We start from the raw sequence: 26,847 nt of genomic DNA, 5'->3' as shown, positions 1-26,847 counted from the left end.
CCTAGCCTTAACCCCTAACCCTAATCCCTAGCATAGCTAACATTAGCCAAAACAAATTGGAATTCGTAACATAAACGTTTTGCGAATTTGTAACATATCATATGAAATAGATGATGGACATTTACAAATGAATACATACCATATGAAATGTAACGTAACATATCATACTAATTGGAATAGCCCAGATTTACATTTACTATGTTACGTCTACCCATGAGTCCAGGTTGGTGGAATTCAGCCCAACACAGCACATACAGTAACTTAATTAATCTACTGATCAGATCAGAGTTTCACTATAGAATTAAATGTGTGTGAAGGCTTAATATGCTGACACCTAGGCTCAATCAAACTTCTGGGATGACAGGGATAAGCCCCTACGCATGAGGCTAAAGAGACGAACACACACACACACACACACACACACACACACAGTGATGGGCAGGCTGACCCTGTGGTGTTGGGGTGCAGCTGTCTCAGAGCGCTGAGGTGAGGCCTTCCACTTCACTGGAGCAGAACAGTGGCTGCAAACACACAGACACACTCGCGTGCACACGCACACACACACACACACACACACACACACACACACACACACACACACACACACACACACACACACACACACACACACACACACACACACACACACACAAACCCGAGCCAGGTGTAGATCCCCCTACTAACCCAGCCACAGCGATAGCAGTACAGCTGTTTATTTGATCAGTTATAATACTGGTCATTGCTTCATTAAAACACACACACGCTGGAGAGAGTTCACACACGTGTGTATGTGTGCTCATTGTACTGGTTTCAGTCTCAGTTGAGTTCAGCACATCTCTCTCCACCCAGATAAGTCTTAAATCAACTCACCTCGCTTCTGAACAATCACTCTACTGTAGACAACACACACACACACACACACACACACACACACACACACACACACACACACACACACACACACACACACACACACACACACACACACACACACACACACACACACTAAATCAAAAGGTATTTTCTTTGCTCTGATTGGTAAGAAATCCTGTAAACTGCAGCTTTGGGCTGAGCTGTTTTATGATGTGTGTGTGTGTGTGTGTGTGTGTGTGTGTGTGTGTGTGTGTGTGTGTGTGTGTGTGTGTGTGTGTGTGTGTGTGTGTGTGTGTGTGTGTGTGTGTGTGTGTGTGTGTGTGTATACACTTGTGTTCTGTGTTGGTATATGAGGGTAAGTCTCAGTCTTCAGGCAGGGCTGTCAGTGCAGCTGAAAGGTGACACTCCTGTGCGCCTCTCTATGTCTTCCCCAGGGGAACGTGCGTGGCCCACTTTACCCCCTGACACTGGGGGAATAATAAGAAGGGTGCACATTGTCCTCGTGTGTTGATGGAGGTTTTCTGGCAAGTGTGTGAGTGTCTTCAAAGAAGAATGTCAGACAGGAAGTGCTCCTCCCGGGCAAAGTGATGTCATCGCTAGCACCTTCCTGTTCCAGAGGGCCCAATCTCTCCCTCCCTCTCTCTCTCTCTTTCCCTCCCTCTCTCTCCCCCTCTCTCTCTCCCTCCATCCCTGTCTCTCTCCCTCCATCCTGGCTCATTGTTATGCAGACAGACCTTCCCTAAGGTGGTGGTCGCTTCACAGCACTGACCTACACACACACACACACACACACACACAGACACACACACACACACACACACACACACACACACACACACACACACACACACACACACACACACACACACACACACACACTTCTCTGCATGTGTTTAGTCTGCACCCAGCCCCAGGGGACTGAGGAGGAGAGTTGTGATTGACAGGTGAGAGTTGGGACGTCGAGGCTTTTTTAAAACACCACAGTCCATCTCTCTCTGGCTCTCCTTCTCTCACTCGCTTTTTTGTAATACTGTATAACTCATGATTTTCAAGTAAACTCTCCTCTTCTCTGAAATCTATCATTGTTCTTACACTTTCATTTGACCTCTCACCCTTTATTCTGTTTGGGTTGTGTGTTGGGAATGAAGGGGTGTATCAGGCCAGAGCAGAGCTGGCCTAAATGACTAATGTCCTAGTCCTTTGTCCAGGATCCAAGACCTATTTAAAACACTGGTGTGGAGATTGCAGAGCAGAGAAGGAGAAAAGTAGCGGAGGAAAGAGGAGACAGAGAGAAAGATAATGGGTGAAGGGGGGAGAGAGTTTCTATGCTGTGGTGAAATGAGAGTGTGATTGTCTAATGCTGGGCTGCTAACATGTCGAGAGACAGACAGCAGGACTGGAATGACGTTTTCCAGGATTCATTCTCTCTCTCTCTCTCTCTCTCTCTCTCTCTCTCTCTCTCTCTCTCTCTCCCTGGAATATGCTTTTCAAACGAGGCGGTAGCGGTAGCAGCTCCGTTTAGTTGTCACATCTTCCTCCAGGCCGGCTGAGTGCTGTCAGTGTAAAGAGACGTCTTGTCTATAGTCTGTCCAGGATGCCTATGTGTGAGAGACAGAAACAGAAAGACATTGAGAGAGAGTGAGATGAGTAAACACAGCCTTTTTAGACACAGACATGAACATATTATACAAATCTGAGCAGAGTTAAGTAATTCATCATACATTTCAGAGCTCAGGAAGCCCTAAATATAATCTATCCACCTTTCCTAGTTTATAACTCCACCATCTTGTTTCTTGTATTGTATTGTTTGTGTTTGTTTGACTCTGCAGGAATGTTCAGTGTTGTTTTGTTTTCTACTGTTTATTTTTGTTTGTGTTTTTGTTTTTATATGTGTGTGTGTACGTGTGTGCGTGCACATGCGTGTGTGTGTGTGTGTGTGTGTGTGTGTGTGTGTGTGTGTGTGTGTGTGTGTGTGTGTGTGTGTGTGTGTGTGTGTGTGTGTGTGTGTGTACAGGAGATAGTTGTTCTATTACTTAAGAATGGTAACGGAGCCTCACTCATCACCTATACACAGATACATATGAAGTGCATTCGGAAAGTATTCAGACCCCTTCACTTTTTCCACATTTTGTTACATTACAGCCTTATTCTAAAATGGATTACATTTACATTGTTTTCCTCACCAATATGCACACAATATCCCATAATGACAAAGCGAAAACAGGTTTTTAGAAATGTTTGCAAATGTATAAACATTACAGAAATACTTTATTTACATAAGTATTCAGACCGTTTGCTATGAGACTTAAAATAGAGCTCAGGTGCATCCTGTTTCCATTGATCATCCTTGAGATGTTGTCCACCTGTGGTCAATTCAATTGATTGGACATGATTTGGAAAGGCACACACCTGTCTATATAAGGTCCCACAGTTGACAGTGCATGTCAGAGCAAAAACCAAGCCATGAGGTCAAAGGAATTGTCTGTAGAGCTCCGAGGCAGGATTGTATCGAGGCACAGATCTGAGGAAGAGTACCAAAAAATGTCTGCAGCATTGAAGGTCCCCAAGAACACAGCGGCCTCCATCATTCTTAAATGGAAGAAGTTTGGAACCACCAAAACTCTTCCTAAAGCTGGCCGCCCGGCCAAACTGAGCAATCGGCGGAGAAGGGCCTTGGTCAGGGAAGTGACCAAGAACCCGATGGTCACTCTGACAGAGCTCCAAAGTTCCACTCTGGAGATGGGAGGACCTTCCAGAAGGACAACCATCTCTGCAGCACTCAACCAATCAGGCCTTTATGGTAGAGTGACCAGATGGAATCCACTCCTCAGAAAAAGGCACATTACAGCTCGCTTGGAGTTTGCCAAAAGACAACTAAAGACTCCCAGACCATGAGAAACAAGATTGTCTGGTCTGATGAAACCAATATTGAACTTTTTGGCCTGAATGTCAAGCGTCACATCAGTAGGACAACTGGCACCATCCCTACGGTGAAGCGCGCTGCTGGCAGCATCATGCTGTGGGGATGTTTTTCAGGGGCAGGGACTGGGAGACTAGTCAGGATCGAGGGAAAGATTAATGTAGCAAAGTACAGAGAGATCCTTGATGAAAACCTGCTCCAGAGCACTCAGGACCTCAGACTGGGGCTAAGGTTCACCTTCCAACAGGACAATGACCCTAAGCACACAGCCAAGACAATGCAGATGTGGCTTCAGGACAAGTCTCTGAATGTACTTGAGTTGCCCAGCCAGAGCCCAGACTTTGAACCCGATCGAACATCTTTGGAGAGACCTGAAAATAGCTGTGTAGCGACGCTCCCCATCCAACCTGATAGAGCTTGAGAGGATCTGCAGAGAAGAATGGGAGACTGTCACCAAATCAGGTGTGCCGAGCTTGTAGCGTCATACCCAAGAAGACTCAAGGCTGTAATCGCTGCCAAAGGTGCTTCAACAAAGTACTGAGTAAAGGGTCTGAATACTTATGGTAATGTGATATTTCTGTTTTTTGTGTGATATTCCCTCATTAAAATGGAAATCAATTTATAAATCAAATCAAAATCAAATCAAATCTGGATTTCTTTGTTGTTATTCTGTCTCTCACTGTTCAAATAAACCTACCATTAAAATTATAGACTGATCATTTCTTTGTCAGTGGGCAAACGTACAAAATCAGCAGGGGATCAAATACTTTTTTCCCCCACTGTAATATGACATTTGAAATGTCTTTATTCTTTTGGAACTTTTGTCACATTTGTTTTTGTTATCTATTTCACTTGCTTTGGCAATGTAAACACGTTTCCCATGCCAATAAAGCCCCTTAAATTGGAATGCAGTTCCCCTTTCACTCCATGCTACTCCTATCACTGGTAGCACCCAGTGTAGTTAGACTACTGGCCTGAAAACCTGAGCTAAAACCCAACAACATGTAATTAGTGTCGAAGCAGTTGATTGGCTTACAGCGTTGATCAACATAGGTACCAGTAATTAGCTCCCTTTAGACCTGTGTGTTTGTGTAGAGGATGTTGATATACACGGTTGGATCCCCTGTGAGATGGGAATCAAGCTCATACTCTGAGTCGATATTCACTTAATAATAAGGAATTGCCCTTGACCACGCACACAAATTGGGGAAAACAAGCATTCTTTCCCGTGGATCCCAACTGTAAAAGAGCCAACTTTGTTGTCGATTTTGTTTGTTATACAGAAATAACAAAACATGTCAAAAAGCGACTGTGTTGTTCAATTAAGTAATAAGTCCCGGGGGGTTAACAGCCCTTAGCCGTGGTATATTGGCCATATATCACAAAACCCCAAGGTGCCTTATTGCTATTATACACTGGTTACCAACAAAATTAGAGCAGAATTATTATTTTTTGTCATACCCATGGTATACGGTCTGATATACCACGGCTTTCAGCCAATCAGCATTCAGGGCTCGAACCACCCAGTTTATAATGCACATTTAATCACAGGTAAGACATTTACCTCGTTTAGTATAGTCCGTTTTAAACTCCACTCAGTACTTGTAGATTTCTAGTCCTTTTGTTTGTGTTGTTGGCTATCTTAATGTTCTGGTTGGTAGCTAGCTAGCACTCATGTGGCTAACGTTAGTACCATCATGAAAAGCGGCATGAGGGAAGCCCTAATATATTAGGTTTTTCTAGGTAGTGAGAACGCTCGGGAGCAAGACATGTGGAAATGTAATATTTAGACATGTACTTTTCTTAAAAATGGTGTTTTTGCTGTGAGACAATTGGGTATCCAAAGTAACCACAGGTTGTTTCCCCACAGGTGGGTGGGGCCGCAACATTCTATAGAACACCAACTGGGACTATTATGAAACCAGGCCAACCTGAGATAGGTGTTCTGTTCTGCTCCTCTTTGTCACAAATCAGCTTATAAATATTTTCTCCTCCCTCTGCTCTCTCTTTCCACCTTCTCCTTCTCTCTCCTCCTCTTCCTTTTCCCTCCCTAAGTTAACCCTCCCTCTCTCTTTACTTCTGTCCTAGACTGGTGGTCAGTAGACATCTTGCTGAAACAGAATGCTGTCTCTATCTCATGCCGTTGTTTTAGTGCAACATCACAGAGCAAAAGGCAAGAGATGGGTTCTCTCTAAGACACGGGGTAGGGTAAGACATGGGAGAGTGATTGGTTCTCTCTAAGACACGGGGAAGACATGGGAGAGTGATGAGTTCTCACTCAGACACGGGGAGAGTGATGGGTTCTCTCTAAGACACTGGGAGAGTGATGGGTTCTCTCCAAGACACAGGGAAGGGTAAAGATGGGAGAGTGATGAGTTCTCTCTAGGCCACAGGGAAGGGTAAAGATGGGAGAGTGATGAGTTCTCTCTAGGCCACAGGGAAGGGTAAAGATGGGAGAGTGATGGGTTCTCTCTAGGCCACAGGGAAGGGTAAAGATGGGAGAGTGATGAGTTCTCTCTAGGCCACAGGGAAGGGTAAAGATGGGAGAGTGATGGGTTCTCTCTATGCCACAGGGAAGGGTAAAGATGGGAGAGTGATGGGTTCTCTCTAGGCCACAGGGAAGGGTAAAGATGGGAGAGTGATGGGTTCTCTCTAGGCCACAGGGAAGGGTAAAGATGGGAGAGTGATGGGTTCTCTCCAAGACACAGGGAAGGGTAAAGATGGGAGAGTGATGGGTTCTCTCCAAGACACAGGGAAGGGTAAAGATGGGAGAGTGATGGGTTCTCTCTAGGCCACAGGGAAGGGTAAAGATGGGAGAGTGATGGGTTCTCTCTAGGCCACAGGGAAGGGTAAAGATGGGAGAGTGGTGGGTTCTCTCTAGGCCACAGGGAAGGGTAAAGATGGGAGAGTGATGAGTTCTCTCTAGGCCACAGGGAAGGGTAAAGATGGGAGAGTGATGAGTTCTCTCTAAGACACAGGGAAGGGGAAGACATGGGAGAGTGATGAGTTCTCTCTAAGACACAGGGAAGGGGAAGACATGGGAGAGTGCTGAGTTCTCTCTAAGACACAGGGAAGGGGAAGACATGGGAGAGTGCTGAGTTCTCTCTAAGACACAGGGAAGGGGAAGACATGGGAGAGTGCTGAGTTCTCTCTAAGACACAGGGAAGGGGAAGACATGGGAGAGTGCTGAGTTCTCTCTAAGACACAGGGAAGGGGAAGACATGGGAGAGTGCTGAGTTCTCTCTAAGACACAGGGAAGGGGAAGACATGGGAGAGTGATGGTTTCTCTCTTCTGATGTTTTTAGAGACAGGTCTATGAAAGCTCCTCTTCCTTCCATCTCAGTCCTGACAGGGTTACTATAATATCAAACTGATGGTTTATCACATTGTATGGAAAGTGACTTTTCACTGTCCAGCAGTTTGTCAGCTAATGGAGAGTAAGGACACACACACACACATACTTTATGTGTGTGCTTGTGTGTACTTTTGTGTGTGTGTGTTAAATAAATAAAAAGTTGCTGTGTAAATTGTTGTTTCCCGAGAGTGTTTGAGTGACAGAATGTGTAACAGAGTGTGTGTGTGAGGGTGTGTGTGAGATGGAGATTTATGTTTCATGTCTTGGAGTTTTTTAAGAACCCTTGAAAGGAAGGATGGGAAATGTAACCTCGAAATGGGCACACACACACACACACACACACACACACACACCCGCACACACACACACACACACACACACACACACACACACACACACACACACACACACACACACACACACACACACACACACACACACACACACGCTGCCACGCAAACACATCCGCACACACACACACACACCCGCACGCACCCACACACACAGACACACAGCTTTGTCCCAGAGCTCTTTGTGTGTGTGTGTGTGACTGTTGACTTTTCCCTGCATGGATAACCAGCTTGGCCTCTGTCCCTCTGTCCGTCCAGCCATGATGGAGGGTAATGTCACCTGTCTGTCCCTTTGTCCATTTGTCCGTCCAGCCATGACACAGGGTAATGTCACCTGTCTGTCCCTTTGTCCCTTTGTCCGTCCAGCCATGACACAGGGTAATGTCACCTGTCTGTCCCTTTGTCCCTTTGTCCGTCCAGCCATGACACAGGGTAATATCACCTGCCTGTCCCTTTGTCCCTTTGTCCGTCCAGCCATGACACAGGGTAATGTCACCTGTCTGTCCCTTTGTCCCTTTGTCCGTCCAGCCATGACACAGGGTAATGTCACCTGTCTGTCGCTATCACCTCCCCCTTCCCCCCGTCCCTGTCCCCTTTCTCCATCCTCCTCCTGCCTCACCCCTCTACCCTTCACCCCCTCCCCATGTCTTCCCCTCTTCTCCCCCTTCTCCTCCTCTGGCCAGCCACACCTTACCCCTCTTCTCCTCATCTGGCCAGCCACACCTTACCCCTCTTCTCCTCCTCTGGCCAGCCACACCTTACCCCTCTTCTCCTCCTCTGGCCAGCCACACCTTACCCCTCTTCTCCTCATCTGGCCAGCCACACCTTACCCCTCTTCTCCTCCTCTGGCCAGCCACACCTTACCCCTCTTCTCCTCCTCTGGCCAGCCACACCTTACCCCTCTTCTCCTCCTCTGGCCAGCCACACCTTACCTGTTTCTCTGTTCTATTCTCTCTCCATCTCTCCCCTCCTCCCTCTCCCCTCCCTTTCACATCTCTCCCTTTTCTCTCCCTCTCCCACAGTCACCAGAGACACACACAGGAATGGACTCCTGTTATAGCTGATGTGTAATGTCTGGCTCTGATCAGGGTGTTATATGGGAGAGTAATTGGCTAGAACTGCTCTGTTAACATTACCCAGGTGTTTTAGCTGAGTGTGTCAGATTAGGCCTAAGGACTTACTGACGTGTGTGTGTGTGTGTGTGTGTGTGTGTGTGTGTGTGTGTGTGTGTGTGTGTGTGTGTGTGTGTGTGTGTGTGTGTGTGTGTGTGTGTGAGTGTGTGAGTGAGTGAGTGAGTGAGTGAGTGAGTGAGTGAGTGAGTGAGTGAGTGAGTGAGTGAGTGAGTGAGTGAGTGTTTTCCAGAGAGAGAGAAAGCCACTCTCTCTTAGAGGCCAAGATCCAGAACCAGTCGCTCCACGGGGCTCTGACTTTATGAGGTGTCACAGTAAGAATGGACCCACTAACCTGACACAGAAAGAGAAGGGGAGAGAGAGAAGGATATAGAGAGGGAGAGGAGACATGAGGAAAAGAGAGAGAGAGAGGGAGAGGAGACATGAGGAAAAGAGAGAGAGAGAGATAAATGAGAGAGGAGAGTTATTGGTGATGGATATCATTATGTTTATTTGTTCTTACAACTGAAACAGTACTATTTGTCAGATGTTGGTATTGTACAGTAATCATACGCTGATCATCAGTTCTAATGTGCTTTCTGGTGATTTTACTGGAAGGTAGTTAGCCAGCTCAAGGTAGGGTGGGAGAGATTTCATTTTAGTGTGTGTGTGTGTGTGTGTGTGTGTGTGTGTGTGTGTGTGTGTGTGTGTGTGTGTGTGTGTGTGTGCCTGTGTGTGTGTGTGTGTGTGTGTGTGTGTGTGTGTGTGTGTGGTTGTGGGTTGGTGGGTACGTCTGTGTGCACATCCGTCCATGCGTGCGTGTGAACGTTTGTGTAAGTGTGTGTGTGACTGTGTGTGTGTTTTCGTGAGTGCGTGTGTGTATCCCTCCAGTCCACCAATCCAAAGAATTTACTAAGTGTCCCATCATAACGTTAATCAAATTACTCCTGAACCAAAATTGACAGTTTTCATTAATTATAAAGGATTACTCTAATTGCCATTCAAATTTATTCATTTAGAACATACGGAATTCGCTAATGTCTCTGGGAATTTGCATATTAAATTGAGAAGGTATTCATTAGGTATGCTAATATATGCGTGGTTCCTTATTTTGTGATTGGTGGACCATATATGTCTGGGCAGGTGAGGACAGAGTCTAGAAGGAAGTTATTAATGTGTTTGATTAAGAAAGAGACGTAGAGGCACAACACTACCGCTACTGACGCAACACTACTGCTACTGACGCAACACTACTGCAACACTACCGCTACTGACGCAACACTACTGCAACACTACCGCTACTGACGCAACACTACTGCTACTGACGCAACACTACTGCTACTGACGCAACACTACTGCTACTGACGCAACACTACCGCTACTGACGCAACACTACTGCAACACTACCGCTACTGACGTAACACTACCGCTACTGACGCAACACTACCGCTACTGACGCAACACTACTGCTACTGACGCAACACTACTGCAACACTACCGCTACTGACGCAACACTACCGCTACTGACGTAACACTACCGCTACTGACGCAACACTACCGCTACTGACATAACACTACCGCTACTGACGCAACACTACCGCTACTGACGCAACACTACCGCTACTGACGTAACACTACTGCTACTGACGCAACACTACCGCTACTGACGCAACACTACTGCAACACTACCGCTACTGATGCAACACTACTGCAACACTACTGCTACTGACGCAACACTACTGCTACTGACGCAACACTACTGCAACACTACCGCTACTGACGCAACACTACCGCTACTGACGCAACACTACCGCTACTGACGCAACACTACTGCAACACTACCGCTACTGACGCAACACTACTGCAACACTACTGCTACTGACGCAACACTACTGCTACTGACGCAACACTACTGCTACTGACGCAACACTACTGCTACTGACGCAACACTACTGCTACTGACGCAACACTACTGCTACTGAAGCAACACTACTGCTACTGACGCAACACTACTGCTACTGACGCAACACTACTGCTACTGACGCAACACTACTGCTACTGACGCAACACTACCGCTACTGATGCACCATTACTGACACAACGCTACTGACACAACACGACTGACGCACACCACTGACACAACACTACTGACACAACACTACTGACACAAAACAACTGGCACAACACTGCTGCTACTGACACACCACTACTGATACAACACTACTGACACAACACTACTGCTACTGACGCAACACAACTGCTACTGATACACCACTACTGTCACAACACTACTGTCACAACACTACTGGCACAGCACTGCTGACACAACACTACCGCTACTGACACAACACCACAACACTGCTGACACAACACCACTGACACATAACTACTGACACATAACTACTGACACAACCCTGATGACACAACACCACTGACACAGCACTACTGGCACAACACTACTGACACACCACTACCGCTACTGACACAACACCACAACACTGTTGACACAACACTAGTGTAACAACACTACTGACAAAACACTACTGCCACAAAACTACTGCCACAACACTGCTGCCACTGACACAATACCACTGACACAGCACTACTGACACAACACTACTGGCACAACACTACTAAGACAACACTATTGCTACTGACACAACACTACTGACACAGCACTACTGACGCAACACTACTGACACAGCACTACTTACACAACACTACTGAGACAACACTACTGACACAACACTACTGCAACTGACACAACCCTACTGACACAACACTACTGTCACAACACTACTGCTACTGACACAACACTACTGACACAGCACTACTGACACAACACTACTGACACAATACTACTGACACAACACTACTGACACAACACTACTGCTACTGACACAGCACCACTGATACAACATCACTGACACACCTCTATTGTCACATCGCTACTACTACTGACACAGCACTACTGACACAACCCTACTGACACAACCCTACTGACACAACACTACTGACTCAACTACTGACACAACACTACTGGCACACCACCACTGACACAACACTACTGCTACTGACATAATCAATCAATCAATCAAATGTTTTTATAAAGCCCTTTTTACATCAGCCGATGTCACAAAGTGCTATACAGAAACCCAGCCTAAAACACCAATCAGCAAGCAATGCAGATGTAGAAGCACGGTAGCTAGGAAAAACTCCCTGAAAGGCCGGAACCTAGGAAGAAACATAGAGAGGAACCAGGTTCTGAGGGGTGGCCAGTACTCTTCTGGCTGTGCCGGGTGGATTATAACAGCACATGGCCAAGATGTTCAAACGTTCATAGATGACCAGAAGGGTCAAATAATAATAATCACAGTGGTTGTAGAGGGAGCAACAGGTCAGCACCTCAGGAGTAAATGTCAGTTGGCTTTTCATAGCCGATCATTCAGAGTTAGAGACAGCAGGTGTGGTAGAGAGAGAGAGTTGAAAACAGAAGGTCGGGGACAAGGTAGCACGTACGGTGAACAGGTCAGGGTTCCATAGCCACAGGTAGAACAGTTGAAACTGGAGCAGCAGCACGACCAGGTGGACTGGGGTCAGCAAGGAGTCATCAGGCCAGGTAGTCCTGAGGCATGGTCCTAGGGCTCAGGTCCTCAGAGAGAAAGAGAGAGAGACAGAGAGAGAGAAAGAGAGAGAGAGAATTAGAGGGAGCCTACTTAAATTCACACAGGACACTGGATAAGACAGGAGAAATACTCCACATTTAACAGACTGACCCAAGCCCCCCGACACAAACTATTGCAGCATAATTACTGGAGGCTGAGACAGGAGGGGTCGTGAGACACTGTGGCCCCATCCGACTATACCCCCGGACAGGGCCAACCAGGCAGGATATAACCCCACCCACTTTGCCAAAGCACAGCCCCCACACCACTAGAGAGATATCTTCAACCACCAACTTACTACCCTGTGACAAGGCCGAGTATAGCCCACAAAGATTTCTCCCACGGCATGAACCCGAGGGGGGCACCAACCCGGACAGGAAGATCACGTCAGAGACTCAACCCACTCAAGTGACGCACCCCTCCTAGGGACGGCATGAAAGAGTACCAGTAAGCCAGTGACTCAGCCCCGTAATAGGGTTAGAGGCAGAGAATCCCAGTGGAGAGAGGGGAACCGGCCAGGCAGAGACAGCAAGGGTGGTTCGTCGCTCCAGTGCCTTTCCGTTCACACCCCTGGGCCAGACTACACTCAATCATAGGACCTACTGAAGAGATGAGTCTTCAATAAAGACTTAAGGGTCGAGACCGAGTCTGCGTCTCTCACATGGATAGGCAGACCATTCCATAAAAATGGAGCTCTATAGGAGAAAGCCCTGCCTCCAGCTGTTTGCTTAGAAATTCTAGGGACAATTTGGAGGCCTGCGTCTTGTGACCGTAGCGTACGTGTAGGTATGTACGGCAGGACCAAATCGGAAAGATAGGTAGGAGCAAGCCCATGTAATGCTTTGTAGGTTAGCAGTAAAACCTTGAAATCAGCCCAAGCCTTAACAGGAAGCCAGTGTAGAGAGGCTAGCAGTGGAATAATATGATACCATTTTTTGGTTCTTGTCAAGATTCTAGCAGCCGTGTATAGCACTAACTGAAGTAGACTAATCTAGAAGTGACAAAAGAATGGGTACATTTTTCTGCATCATTTTTGGACATAAAGTTTCAGTTTTTTGTGTTAGTTACGTAGATGGAAAAAAGCAGTCAAAAGAGAGATCAGGGTCCAGGACTACTGCTACTGACACAACACTACTGCTACTGACACAACACTACTGACACAACATCGCTGCTACTGACACAACGCTACTGACGCAACACTACTGACACGACACAACACCGCTGGCACAACACTACTGACACAACACTACTGACACAATACTACTTCTACTGACACAACACTACCGACACAACACTACTGACACAACACTACTGACACAACACTACTGCTACTGACACAACACTACTGACACAACACTACTGCTACTGACACAACACTACTGACGCAACACTACTGACACAACACTACTGACACAACACTACTGCTACTGACACAACACTGCTGCTACTGACACAACACTACTGACACAACACTACTGCTACTGACACAACACTACTGACACAACACTACTGCTACTGACACAACACTACTGACACAGCACTACTGCTACTGACACAACACTGCTGCTACTGACACAACACTACTGACACAACACTACTGCTACTGACACACCACTACTGACACAACACTACTGCAACTGACACAAAACTACTGCTACTGACACAACACTACTGACACAACACTGCTGCTACTGACACAATACTACTGACACAACACTACTGGCACAACACTACTGACACAACACTACTGACACAACACTACTGCTACTGGCACAATACTACTGACACACCACTACTGTCACACCACTACTGTCACACCACTACTGACACAACACTACTGACACAACACTACACTACTGTCACAACACTACTGCTACTGACACAACACTACTGACACAACACTACACTACTGTCACAACACTACTGACACAACACTACTGACACAACACTACTGGCACAACACTACTGACACAACACTACTGACACAACACTACTGACACAACACTACTGCTGCTGACACAACACTACTGACACAACACTACTGACACAACACTACTGGCACAACACTACTGACACACCACTACTGACACAACACTACTGACACAACACTACTGACACAACACTATTGACACAACACTACTGTCATAACACTACTGACACAGAAGTACTGACACAACACTACTGACACAACACTACTGACACAACACTACTGACACAACACTGCTGCTGCTGACACAACACTACTGACACAACACTACTGGCACAACACTACTGACACAGCACTACTGACACAACACTACTGACACAACACTACTGACACAACACTACTGTCACAGAAGTACTGACACAACACTACTGACACAACACTACTGACACAACACTACTGCTACTGACACAACACTACTGTCACAACACTACTGACACAACACTACTGTCACAGCACTACTGACACACCACTACTGCTACTGACACAACACTACTGACACAACACTACTGTCACAGCACTACTGACACAACACTACTGCTACTGACACAACACTACTGTCACAACACTACTGACACAACACTACTGACACAACACTACTGTCACAGCACTACTGACACAACACTACTGCTACTGTCACAACACTACTGCTACTGACACAACACTACTGACACAACACTACTGTCACAGCACTACTGACACAACACTACTGCTACTGACACAACACTACTGTCACAACACTACTGACACAACACTACTGTCACAACACTACTGACACAACACTACTGACACAACACTACTGTCACAGCACTACTGACACAACACTACTGCTACTGACACAACACTACTGTCACAACACTACTGACACAACACTACTGGCACAACACTACTGACACACCACTACTGACACAATACTACTGACACAACACTACTGCTACTGGCACAACACTACTGACACAACACTACTGCTACTGGCACAACACTACTGACACAACACTACTGTCACAGCACTACTGACACAACACTACTGACACAACACTACTGCTACTGTCACAACACTACTTACACAATACTACTGACACAACACTACTGCTACTGTCACAACACTACTGGCACAACACTACTGACACAACACTACTGACACAACACTACTGCTACTGACACAACACTACTGACACAACACTACTGACACAACACTATTGACACAACACTACTGACACAACACTACTGTCACTACACTACTGTCACAACACTACTGACACAACACTACTGACACAACACTACTGACACAACACTACTGACACAACATCACTGGCACAACACTACTGACACAACACTACTGCAACTGACTCGGCACTACTGACACAACACTACTGACACAACACTACTGACACGACACTACTGACACACCACTACTGTCACTACACTACTGTCACAACACTACTGACACAACACTACTGACACAACACTACTGCTACTGTCACAACACTACTGACACAACACTACTGACACAACACTACTGGCACAACACTACTGACACAACACTACTGACACAACACTACTGCTGCTGACACAACACTACTGACACAACACTACTGCTACTGGCACAACACTACTGACACAACACTACTGGCACAACACTACTGGCACAACACTACTGACACAACACTACTGACACAACACTACTGACACAACACTACACTACTGACACAACACTACTGACACAACACAACACTACTGTCACAACACTACTGACACAACACTACTGGCACAACACTACTGGCACAACACTACTGACACAACACTACTGACACAACACTACTGTCACAGAAGTACTGACACAACACTACTGACACAACACTACTGACACAACACTACTGACACAACACTACTGACACAACACTACTGCTACTGTCACAACACTACTGGCACAACACTACTGACACAACACTACTGCTACTGACACAACACTACTGACACAACACTATTGACACAACACTACTGACACAACACTACTGTCACTACACTACTGTCACAACACTACTGACACAACACTACTGTCACAACACTACTGACACAACACTACTGTCACAGCACTACTGACACACCACTACTGCTACTGACACAACACTACTGACACAACACTACTGTCACAGCACTACTGACACAACACTACTGCTACTGACACAACACTACTGTCACAACACTACTGACACAACACTACTGACACAACACTACTGACACAATACTACTGACACAACACTACTGCTACTGTCACAACACTACTGACACAATACTACTGACACAACACTACTGCTACTGGCACAACACTACTGACACAACACTACTGACACAACACTACTGTCACAGCACTACTGACACAACACTACTGCTACTGTCACAACACTACTGACACAATACTACTGACACAACACTACTGCTACTGTCACAACACTACTGGCACAACACTACTGACACAACACTACTGACACAACACTACTGCTACTGACACAACACTACTGACACAACACTACTGCTTCTGACACAACACTACTGCTACTGACACAACACTACTGACACAACACTACTGACACAGCACTACTGCTACTGACACAACACTACTGTCACAACACTACTGCTACCGACACAACACTACTGACACAACACTACTGCTACTGACACAGCACTACTGTCACAACACTACTGCTACTGACACAACACTACTGACACAACACTACTGACACAACACTACTGTCACTACACTACTGGCATAACACTACTGACACAACACTACTGACACAACACTACTGATACTGACACAACACTATTGTCACAACACTACTGACCCAACACACATATTATTGACGTAAAAGCGTATTGGACTTGTAGCTTGCTGGAGATAGAGATCTGAGGTGTCATTGTAACACAAATTCCTTGCATGGAGCCCAGCCTTTTCCCTGCTTCATTGCAGCAGTTCATTGACCTTCCTTTAACTAAGTAAAGTAATTAAGTGTGTTCACAGACTGTCCTCTTAAGCGATCCCACTACAGTAAAATTGCTCAGGACATTTAAGAGCTTTCAGAAAGATGAAAATGAATGAAATGTAGGAAACTGAATGGACTAAGTGTCTTTGGAACCTCCAGCCCAGGGGGAGACAGGGACTCCTTTTCCCCAGGCAGGGCTCTCCCTGGGCAGGTAGGAGAGCAGAGAATATTTAACAATGAGGCAAAACCACTAGACCTGCCACACACAGACACAGAGACACAAACACACACACACTCAGGGAGAGATGATGCAAGGAGTGTACAGAGGATGAATGTTTCAGTGTAGTGAGATGATGTGGTTGAATAAATCATGCCAGTTTAGATAGACATGATGGGAGAAACATTACAGACTACTCTAACAGCATCCGCCTGATGGAACAAGTGGCTTACAAATGTGTGTGTGTGTGCGTATGGCAGGTTGAGGGGTCACCACGGAAACAAGTCTCCTTGATGAAGTGTCAGTGATGCATGGCCGATACCTGGAGAGAGGGAGAGCGGGAGAGAGAGAGGGGAAGGGGGCGCGAGAGAGAAAGGGAGATAGAGAGAGAGAGTAAGGGGGCGAGAGGGGGAGAAAGAGCCTGAGAGAGAGGGGTGAGTGAGAGAGAGAGGGGGGTGAGTGAGAGAGAGAGAGAGAGAGAGAGAGGGGTGAGAGAGAGCGAGAGAGATCCGCTCTACACTCCAAGCCCTCAGCTCCATCAGTCCAGTATCAGAAAGGGGGAAGTGTATTAACCCCAGAGTAGAGCAAAGTGAGAAACACCTAGCTTGTGTCCAAAAAGGTATCATATCCCCTACATAGTACACTACTTTTGACCAGGGCCCATAGGTCTCCGGTCAAAAGTATTGCAAATTGTAGGAAATTGGGTGCCATTTAGATTAGGAGACCGATGCTAGGCTATTGTAGTGAAGTATGACACGGCACACAGCTTAGAGAGAAGGATAGGAGGAGGACTGAGAAGGGGCAGTAGAAGAGATAAAGGGAGAAAGAGAAAGAAGGAGAGAGACAGACAGAAAGATAAATACATAGTGTGAGTGATGAGGGGGATGTCAGAAGGAGGGCTGAGCTATAGTCTCACCTATAGCCATTTACACCACCTGTCAACAGAAACACCAAACAGAAGAGAGAGAAAGAAAAAGTATGAGGAGAGAGACAGGAGGAGAATAGAGGAGAGAGACAGGAGGAGAATAGAGGAGAGACAGGAGGAGAATAGAGGAGAGACAGGAGGAGAATAGAGGAGAGAGACAGGAGGAGAATAGAGGAGAGAGACAGGAGGAGAATAGAGGAGAGAGACAGGAGGAGAATAGAGGAGAGAGACAGGAAGAGAGAATAGAGGAGAGAGAGAGACAGGAAGAGGGAGAATAGAGGAGAGAGAGAGAGGAGATAGGAGGAGAGACAGTAGGCAGAATAGAGGAGGGAGACAGGAGGAGACAGGAGGAGAATAGAGAGAGAGACAGAGAAGAATAAAGGAGAGAGACAGGAGGAGAATAGAGGAGAGAGACAGGAAGAGGGAGAATAGAGGAGAGAGACAGGAAGAGGGAGAATAGAGGAGAGAGAGAGAGACAGGAAGAGGGAGAATAGAGGAGAGAGGGAGAGACAGAGGAGAGAGACAGGAGGAGAATGAGAGAAGAGACGGAGGAAATGGAGGAGACAGGAGGAGAATGAGGAGAGAGACAGGAGGAAATAGAGGAGAGAGACAGGAGGAGAATAGAGGAAGAGACAGGAGAAGAATAGAGGAGACAGACAGGAGGAGAATAGAGGAGAGAGACAGGAGGAGAATAGAGGAGAGAGAGAGAGACAGGAAGAGAATAGAGGAGAGAGACAGAGGGAGAATAGAGGAGAGAGACAGGAAGAGGGAGAATAGAGGAGAGAGACAGGAGGAGGAATAGAGGAATAGACAGGAGGAAGAGAAGAGGAGAGAGACAGGAGGATAATAGAGGAGAGAGACAGGAAGAGGGAGAATAGAGGAGAGAGACAGGAGAGAATAGAGGAGAGAGACAGGAAGAGGGAGAATAGAGGGAGAGACAGGAAGAGGGAGAATAGAGGAGAGAGACAGGAAGAGGGAGAATAGAGGAGAGAGGGAGAGACAGGAAGAGGGAGAATAGAGGAGAGAGACAGGAGGAGAATAGAGGAGAGAGACAGGAGGAGAATAGAGGAGAGAAACAGGAGGAGAATAGAGGAGAGAGACAGGAGGAGAATAGAGGAGACAGACAGGAGGAGAATAGAGGAGAGAGACAGTAGGAGAATAGAGGAGAGAGACAGGAGGAGAATAGAGGAGAGAGACAGGAAGAGGGAGAATAGAGGAGAGAGACAGGAAGAGGGAGAATAGAGGAGAGAGACAGGAAGAGGGAGAATAGAGGAGAGAGAGAGAGACAGGAAGAGGGAGAATAGAGGAGAGAGACAGGAAGAGGGAGAATAGAGGAGAGAGACAGGAGGAGAATAGAGGAGAGAGACAGGAGGAGAATAGAGGAGAGAGACAGGAGGAGAATAGAGGAGAGAGACAGGAGGAGAATAGAGGAGAGAGACAGGAGGAGAATAGAGGAGAGAGACAGGAGGAGAATAGAGGAGAGAGACAGGAGGAGAATAGAGGAGAGACAGGAGGAGAATAGAGGAGAGAGACAGGAGGAGAATAGAGGAGAGACAGTAGGAGAATAGAGGAGAGAGAGAGGAGGAGAATAGAGGAGAGAGACAGGAGGAGAATAGAGGAGAGAGACAGGAGGAGAATAGAGGAGAGACAGGAGGAGAATAGAGGAGAGAGACAGGAGGAGAATAGAGGAGAGAGAAAAGAAGGGTTGAAGAGGTAAAGGTTAGAAAGCATGATTAAGACAAAGAGACAGAGAAGAGAACGAGAAAGAGCACTTAGATTTTGTCATCAGACGATCAAACTCACAGTTCATACATGATCAGTGGATCGGAGGATTGACCCTTTGAGGGTTCCATACTGTTGGAAATTCACTCTAAGATGGGGTGAAGTTTTTTTGTTACCTGAAGTAGTTGTAGTTGGAATAATATTTTGGTTGTGACAGGGATTGCTGAAAAGCTGCGTTATTATTGCTTTGCTGCTTTTGATTGGTTTATTTTTTTGTTACTTGGTGGGAGGATGATTATTGTACTAAAGTGATAAATAATCCCCATCATAATTTCATGAAAGTTTGTGATCATTAAATTATCACAGATATGCTGTCTGTGTTTGTAATTATTTACACCTCTTTTCAGCCGCCGGGCTCAGGGAGTGTGTGCTCGTGCGCGTGCGCCTGCACGTGTTTTTTTCACCGCCAGGCTCCAAGAGTCCTGGCAGCCATTTTGCAGAAATTCATTTCCACAGTCATTTGTGTTTCTCTTGGTAATTACAAGAGAGAGAGATACATGTTATTATTTCATGAAACCAAAAGTGGAAAATGGTTTACGCCTAGTATTTTTCTGTTTCAGTTAATGTGCATTCGGAAAGTGGAGTGGGCTACTGACTCAGAGAGTGATGTGTTTAGGGAGGACTATTTGTTGTCAATTGGACCTTCAGGACAGTCTAAATGTTCTCTAGTTTTTCTGCTAGAGAGCGACATAAGTTGTTAAGTGCCTCTGTTTCCTGAAATCGAGCAAATGCTTTTTTTTTACTCCTTGAGGTGGATGGCTGAGTGAACCTTCATTCTGAGCTTGGTTAAGGATGGCTGGGGAAACCTTCATTCTGAGCTTGGTTAAGGATGGCTGGGTGAACCTTCATTCTGAGCTTGGTTAAGGATGGCTGGGGAAACCTTCATTCTGAGCTTGGTTAAGGATGGCTGGGTGAACCTTCATTCTGAGCTTGATTAAGGATGGCTGGGGAAACTTTTATTCTGAGCTTGGTTAAGGATGGCTGGGTGAACCTTCAGTCTGAGCTTGGTTAAGGATGGCTGGGGAAACCTTCATTCTGAGTTAGTTAAGGATGGCTGGGTGAACCTTCATTCTGAGCTTGGTTAAGGATGGCTGGGGAAACCTTCATTCTGAGCTTGGTTAAGGATGGCTGGGGAAACCTTCATTCTGAGCTTGGTTAAGGATGGCTGGGGAAACCTTCATTCTGAGCTTGGTTAAGGATGGCTGGGTGAACCTTCATTCTGAGCTTGGTTAAGGATGGCTGGGTGAACCTTCATTCTGAGCTTGGTTAAGGATGGCTGGGGGAACCTTCATTCTGAGCTTGGTTAAGGATGGCTGGGGAAACCTTCATTCTGAGCTTGGTTAAGGATGGCTGGGGAAACCTTCATCCTAAGCTTGGTTAACAATGGCTGGGTGAACCTTCATTCTGAGCTTGGTCAAGAATGGCTGGGGAAACCTTCATTCTGAGCTTGGTTAAGGATGGCTGGGGAAACCTTCATTCTGAGCTTGGTTAAGGATGGCTGGGTGAACCTTCATTCTGAGCTTGGTTAAGGATGGCTGGGGAAACCTTCATTCTGAGCTTGGTTAACGATGGATGGGTGAACCTTCATTCTTAGCTTGGTCAAGGATGGCTGGGGAAACCTTCATTCTAAGCTTGGTTAAGGATGGCTGGGGAAATCTTCGTTCTGAGCTTGGTTAAGATTATCCGCCTGACAGTCATGTAATCTATGAGGTGCCAATGCTTTGATCGAGGGTGCACCCAGGAAGTTTTGTATTTGTTTTTCATTTGGAACCAACCATTTGTTGGTGATGGTGACTTCATGTTCAGCACAAAGGCGTAGCAATCTCAAACCATTTGCATTGGCATGACCAACGCTGTGCTATCCTATTACTCCATTAGCCTTTTGCTTATGACAGTTGGTGTTTCTGTGAGATATGACAGGAGGCAGTTCCTCAAGGCAACGCCCACACCATGCAGATATCGCCCTTCTGGGGTGGTATCCCTTTCAGAAGAAGATGTAGCCCTCTCTTTCCTCCCTGAGCAACCCTTCACCCAGGAGTCTGGTCTCACTGAGAACAGAGATGACGATGGTATATTGCTTCAGCTCTGCTGCTATAAGTGCAGTCCTTCGGCGTCATGGCTCGAGTCCAAGAGAGTCCTTATGTTCCATGTTGATAGTCGTAAGGGGACATATTTCTTCTTCATTCGTTTTCACCCACTGAAACGGAATGTCCTGATTAGTGCTACTGCGCCTTCTAGGATAGTTAGAGTGGGCAATATTTGACACCTTTTCTAGGCCTTTCCCCAGCTGGGTTGAGCAGTGTGGTTCCTAAAATGGGCTTCTCAGACATACAGGGGTCTGGAGCAGCTGCCACCCAAATCCCAGCTGCTGATGACCAATAGCCCTGTACCGCTACCCTGCAGGGGCCTGGCTAGGAGCTTCCTGATTATTCAATCATGCCCCCGTTACCAAGCACCATGTCGCCAGGAGACTTTAATGGTGCAGGAAATCTAGGTGGAACTCGCTGAAGAGCATTAGTGGACACCTGCATGATGAAATCATTTCTAGTGACGTGGGGGATGTGCTTGTCATCACTTCTCTGCTGTTGGAAAATGGGCTCTGGTGGCAAGAATAAAATCCAAGACGACCAGCTGCAGGAGGCTGCAGGAGCTCCAGTCTGTCAGAGGACCAGCACCTCCCCACAGCTGCAGGAGGCTGCAGGAGCTCCAGTCTGTCAGAGGACCAGCACCTCCCCACAGCTGCAGGAGGCTGCAGGAGCTCCAGTCTGTCAGAGGACCAACACCTCCCCACAGCTGCAGGAGGCTACAGGAGCTCCAGTCTGTCAGAGGACCAGCACCTCCCCACAGCTGCAGGAGGCTACAGGAGCTCCAGTCTGTCAGAGGACCACCTGTCACATGTCGCCAGCACGTTGCTTTTGTGAGCTCCCCTAGCCTTTGCCTTCCCAGACTTACCCACGAAGCAGTGGGACAGTGGTTGGCCGATGCCAGGGCGTGTCCACATAATGTGGGCCTCCACACCGCACATTTGGGGACCACTGCAGCTCCAAGATCCCCTTCTGAGTTAGCCTGAGGCCGCAGGAACGCCCAGTTAACGTGTGTTGCCACAAGGAGACCTGGCAGGAGTCTTGGTGAAGAAGAGGCTGTGTACTGGCAAGGGAAGGCTACATCCAGATCTGCTTCCAGGTTTACCACAACGGCTAGCCATCGGCAGCAAGCTGTAAGCGAGAGGTTTGCAATCAGGCATCACATCACCCTGTGTGGTATATTTACATGTTTTGTAATTTAGCAGACGCTCTTATCCAGAGTGACTTACAGGAGCAATTTGGGTTAAGTGCCTTGCTCAAGGGCACATCGACAAATGTTTCACCTAATCAGCTCGGGGAACTTTCAGTTACTGGCCCAACGCTCTTAACCTCTAGGCTACCTGCCTACCCACACACACACACACACACACACACACACACACACACACACACACACACAGAGAGAGAGAGACAGAGCGCTGCTGCTCTCATTGCTATCTAGTTAAATGCAGCTCTATTCAGTCAGGAACCAAAAGCAATGATGCATGAGTGTTAGACTGTTTTCTTGTCTCCTCTCTCTCCAGGTTCTTCCTCAAGTTCTTCCTGAAGTGCAACCAGAACTGTCTGAAGAACGCAGGGAACCCACGAGACATGAGACGCTTTCAGGTGGGAGAGAGAGAATCGTAAAACCTAATTTTACATCATTTCTTTAGACACAATGGTAATGCTGTTTGATGGAAGCTCTCAGGTCCTGTCTCACGTGTCCTTGTCTGTCCCCCCGTCCCCCTGTCCCCTTTTCCTCTATGTCTCCTGTCCCTGTCTGTCCCAGGTGGTCGTGTCTACCACGGTGAGTGTGGATGGTCATGTCCTTTCTGTCTCTGACAACATCTTTGTCCACAACAACTCTAAACACGGTCGCCGGGCCAGGAGACTAGACCCCTCAGAAGGAACACCCTCGTACCTGGAGCATGGTAAACACTCCTGTCTCTCCCCCCCCCCCCTCTCTCACTCTTTTCTATATGTCTCTCCCCCCCTCTCTCACTCTTTTCTATATGTCTCTCCCCCCTCTCACTCTTTTCTATATGTCTCTACCCCCCTCTCACTCTTTTCTATATGTCTCTCTCCCCCCCTCTCTCACTCTTTTCTATATGTCTCTACCCCCTCTCACTCTTTTCTATATGTCTCTCTCCCCCTCTCTCACTCTTTTCTATATGTCTCTCCCCCCTCTCTCACTCTTTTCTATATGTCTCTCCCCCCTCTCACTCTTTTCTATGTCTCTCTCCCCCCCCTCTCTCACTCTTTTCTATATGTCTCTCCCCCCTCTCACTCTTTTCTATATGTCTCTCCCCCCCTCTCACTCTTTTCTATATGTCTCTCCCCCCCTCTCACTCTTTTCTATATGTCTCTCTCCCCCCCTCTCTCACTCTTTTCTATATGTCTCTCCCCCCCTCTCTCACTCTTTTCTATATGTCTCTACCCCCCATCACTCTTTTCTATATGTCTCTCTCCCCCTCTCTCACTCTTTTCTATATGTCTCTCCCCCCCTCTCACTCTTTTCTATATGTCTCTCCCCCCTCTCACTCTTTTCTACATATCTCTCCCCCCTCTCACTCTTTTCTATATGTCTCTCCCCCCTCTCACTCTTTTCTATATGTCTCTCCCCCCCTCTCACTCTTTCTACATATCTCTCCCCCCTCTCACTCTTTTCTATGTCTCTCCCCCCTCTCACTCTTTTCTATATGTCTCTCCCCCTCTCACTCTTTTCTACATGTCTCTCCCCCCTCTCTCACTCTTTTCTATATGTCTCTCCCCCCCCCTCTCGCACTCTTTTCTATATGTCTCTCTCCCCCCCTCTCACTCTTTTCTATATGTCTCTCCCCCTCTCTCACTCTTTTCTATATGTCTCTCCCCCCCTCTCACTCTTTTCTATATGTCTCTCCCCCCCCTCTCACTCTTTTCTATATGTCTCTCTCCCCCCTCTCTCACTCTTTTCTATATGTCTCTCCCCCTCTCCCCCTCTCTCACTCTTTTCTATATGTCTCCCCCTCTCACTCTTTTCTATATGTCTCTCCCCACCTCTCACTCTTTTCTACATATCTCTCCCCCCCTCTCACTCTTTTCTACATGTCTCTCCCCCCTCTCTCACTCTTTTCTATATGTCTCTCCCCCCCTCTCACTCTTTTCTATATGTCTCTCCCCCCTCTCGCACTCTTTTCTATATGTCTCTCTCCCCCCTCTCACTCTTTTCTACATGTCTCTCTCCCCCTCTCTCACTCTTTTCTATATGTCTCTCTCCCCCCCTCTCTCACTCTTTTCTACATATCTCTCCCCCCTCTCACTCTTTTCTATATGTCTCTCTCCCCCCCTCTCACTCTTTTCTACATGTCTCTCTCCCCCTCTCTCACTCTTTTCTATGTCTCTCTCTCTCTATCTATTTTCTCCCTCCTCAACTCTATCACTACCTCTCCTCTCCCTCTTTACACACTTTATTGCTCTCTCTTCTCATCTCTACTTGTCTCTCTCTCTTCCCGCTCCTTTTCCTCTCTTCTCACCCCCTCTCTTCCCGCTCCTTTTTCCCTCTAAGATTCTTAACTCTCAGTGAGAGAACAGAGAGAGGATGAAATGATGAGAGCAGCAGTGAATCCTGTATTCCCCCAGTGGCCGGCTCTTGTTAGAACTGCCATAGTGTCTTATGAGGACCATGTGTCAAAGCAGGACTGTGGTGCTTATGAGGCCCCAGGAAGCTTAAAGTCAACGCTGAGCTTATTTCCTATGAGACATGGTTAGGTTTATCCTCTAGCCTCTCTCGCTCTCTCTCTCTCCGCCCAAAGATTTTCCCAGGTTAACACACACATACATACTGTGTCCTCAGAAAGTACGCTGCTCAAAAAAATAAAGGGAACACTAAAATAACACATCCTAGATCTGAATGAATGAAATAATCTTATAAAAAAAAAATTTCTTTACATAGTTGAATGTGCTGACAACAAAATCACACAAAAATAATCTATGGAAATTCAATTTATCAACCCATGGAGGTCTGGATTTGGAGTCACACTCAAAATTAAAGTGCAAAACCACACTACAGGCTGATCCAACTTTGATGTAATGTCCTTAAAACAAGTCAAAATGAGGCTCAGTAGTGTGTGTGGCCTCCACGTGCCTGTATGACGTCCCTACAACGCCTGGGCATGCTCCTGATGAGGTGGCGGATGGTCACCTGAGGGATCTCCTCCCAGACCTGGACTAAAGCATCCGCCAACTCCTGGACAGTCTGAGGTGCAACGTGGCGTTGGTGGATGGAGCGAGACATGATGTCCCAGATGTGCTCAATTGGATTCAGGTCTGGGGAACGGGCGGGCCAGTCCATAGCATCAATGCCTTCCTCTTGCAGGAACTGCTGACACACTCCAGCCACATGAGGTCTAGCATTGTCTTGCATTAGGAGGAACCCAGGTCCAACCGCACCAGCATATGGTCTCACAAGGGGTCTGAGGATCTCATCTCGGTACCTAATGGCAGTCAGGCTACCTCTGGCGAGCACATGGAGGGCTGTGCGGTCCCCCAAAGAAATGCCACCCAACACCATGACTGACCCACCGCCAAACCGGTCATGCTGGAGGATGTTGCAGGCAGCAGAACGTTCTCCACGGCGTCTCC

General features: G+C 47.0%; 1 protein-coding gene across 2 annotated transcripts in view; it reads left to right on the top strand.

Moving 5' to 3' along the window:
* Positions 1-26,847, top strand: part of LOC115168222 (transcription factor COE1-A-like) — a 104,704-nt gene that overhangs the window by 22,331 nt on the left and 55,526 nt on the right. For both annotated transcript variants that reach the window (XM_029723296.1, XM_029723286.1), the window contains exons 7-8: positions 23,772-23,853; positions 24,017-24,158. In XM_029723296.1, coding sequence (XP_029579156.1) covers positions 23,772-23,853; positions 24,017-24,158 — 224 coding nt within the window. The remainder of the gene's footprint in view (positions 1-23,771; positions 23,854-24,016; positions 24,159-26,847) is intronic.

The sequence above is a fragment of the Salmo trutta genome, chromosome 3, assembly GCF_901001165.1.
Source record: "Salmo trutta chromosome 3, fSalTru1.1, whole genome shotgun sequence".
Taxonomy (NCBI): domain Eukaryota; kingdom Metazoa; phylum Chordata; class Actinopteri; order Salmoniformes; family Salmonidae; genus Salmo; species Salmo trutta.
This window is presented reverse-complemented; position numbering and strand designations above follow the sequence as displayed.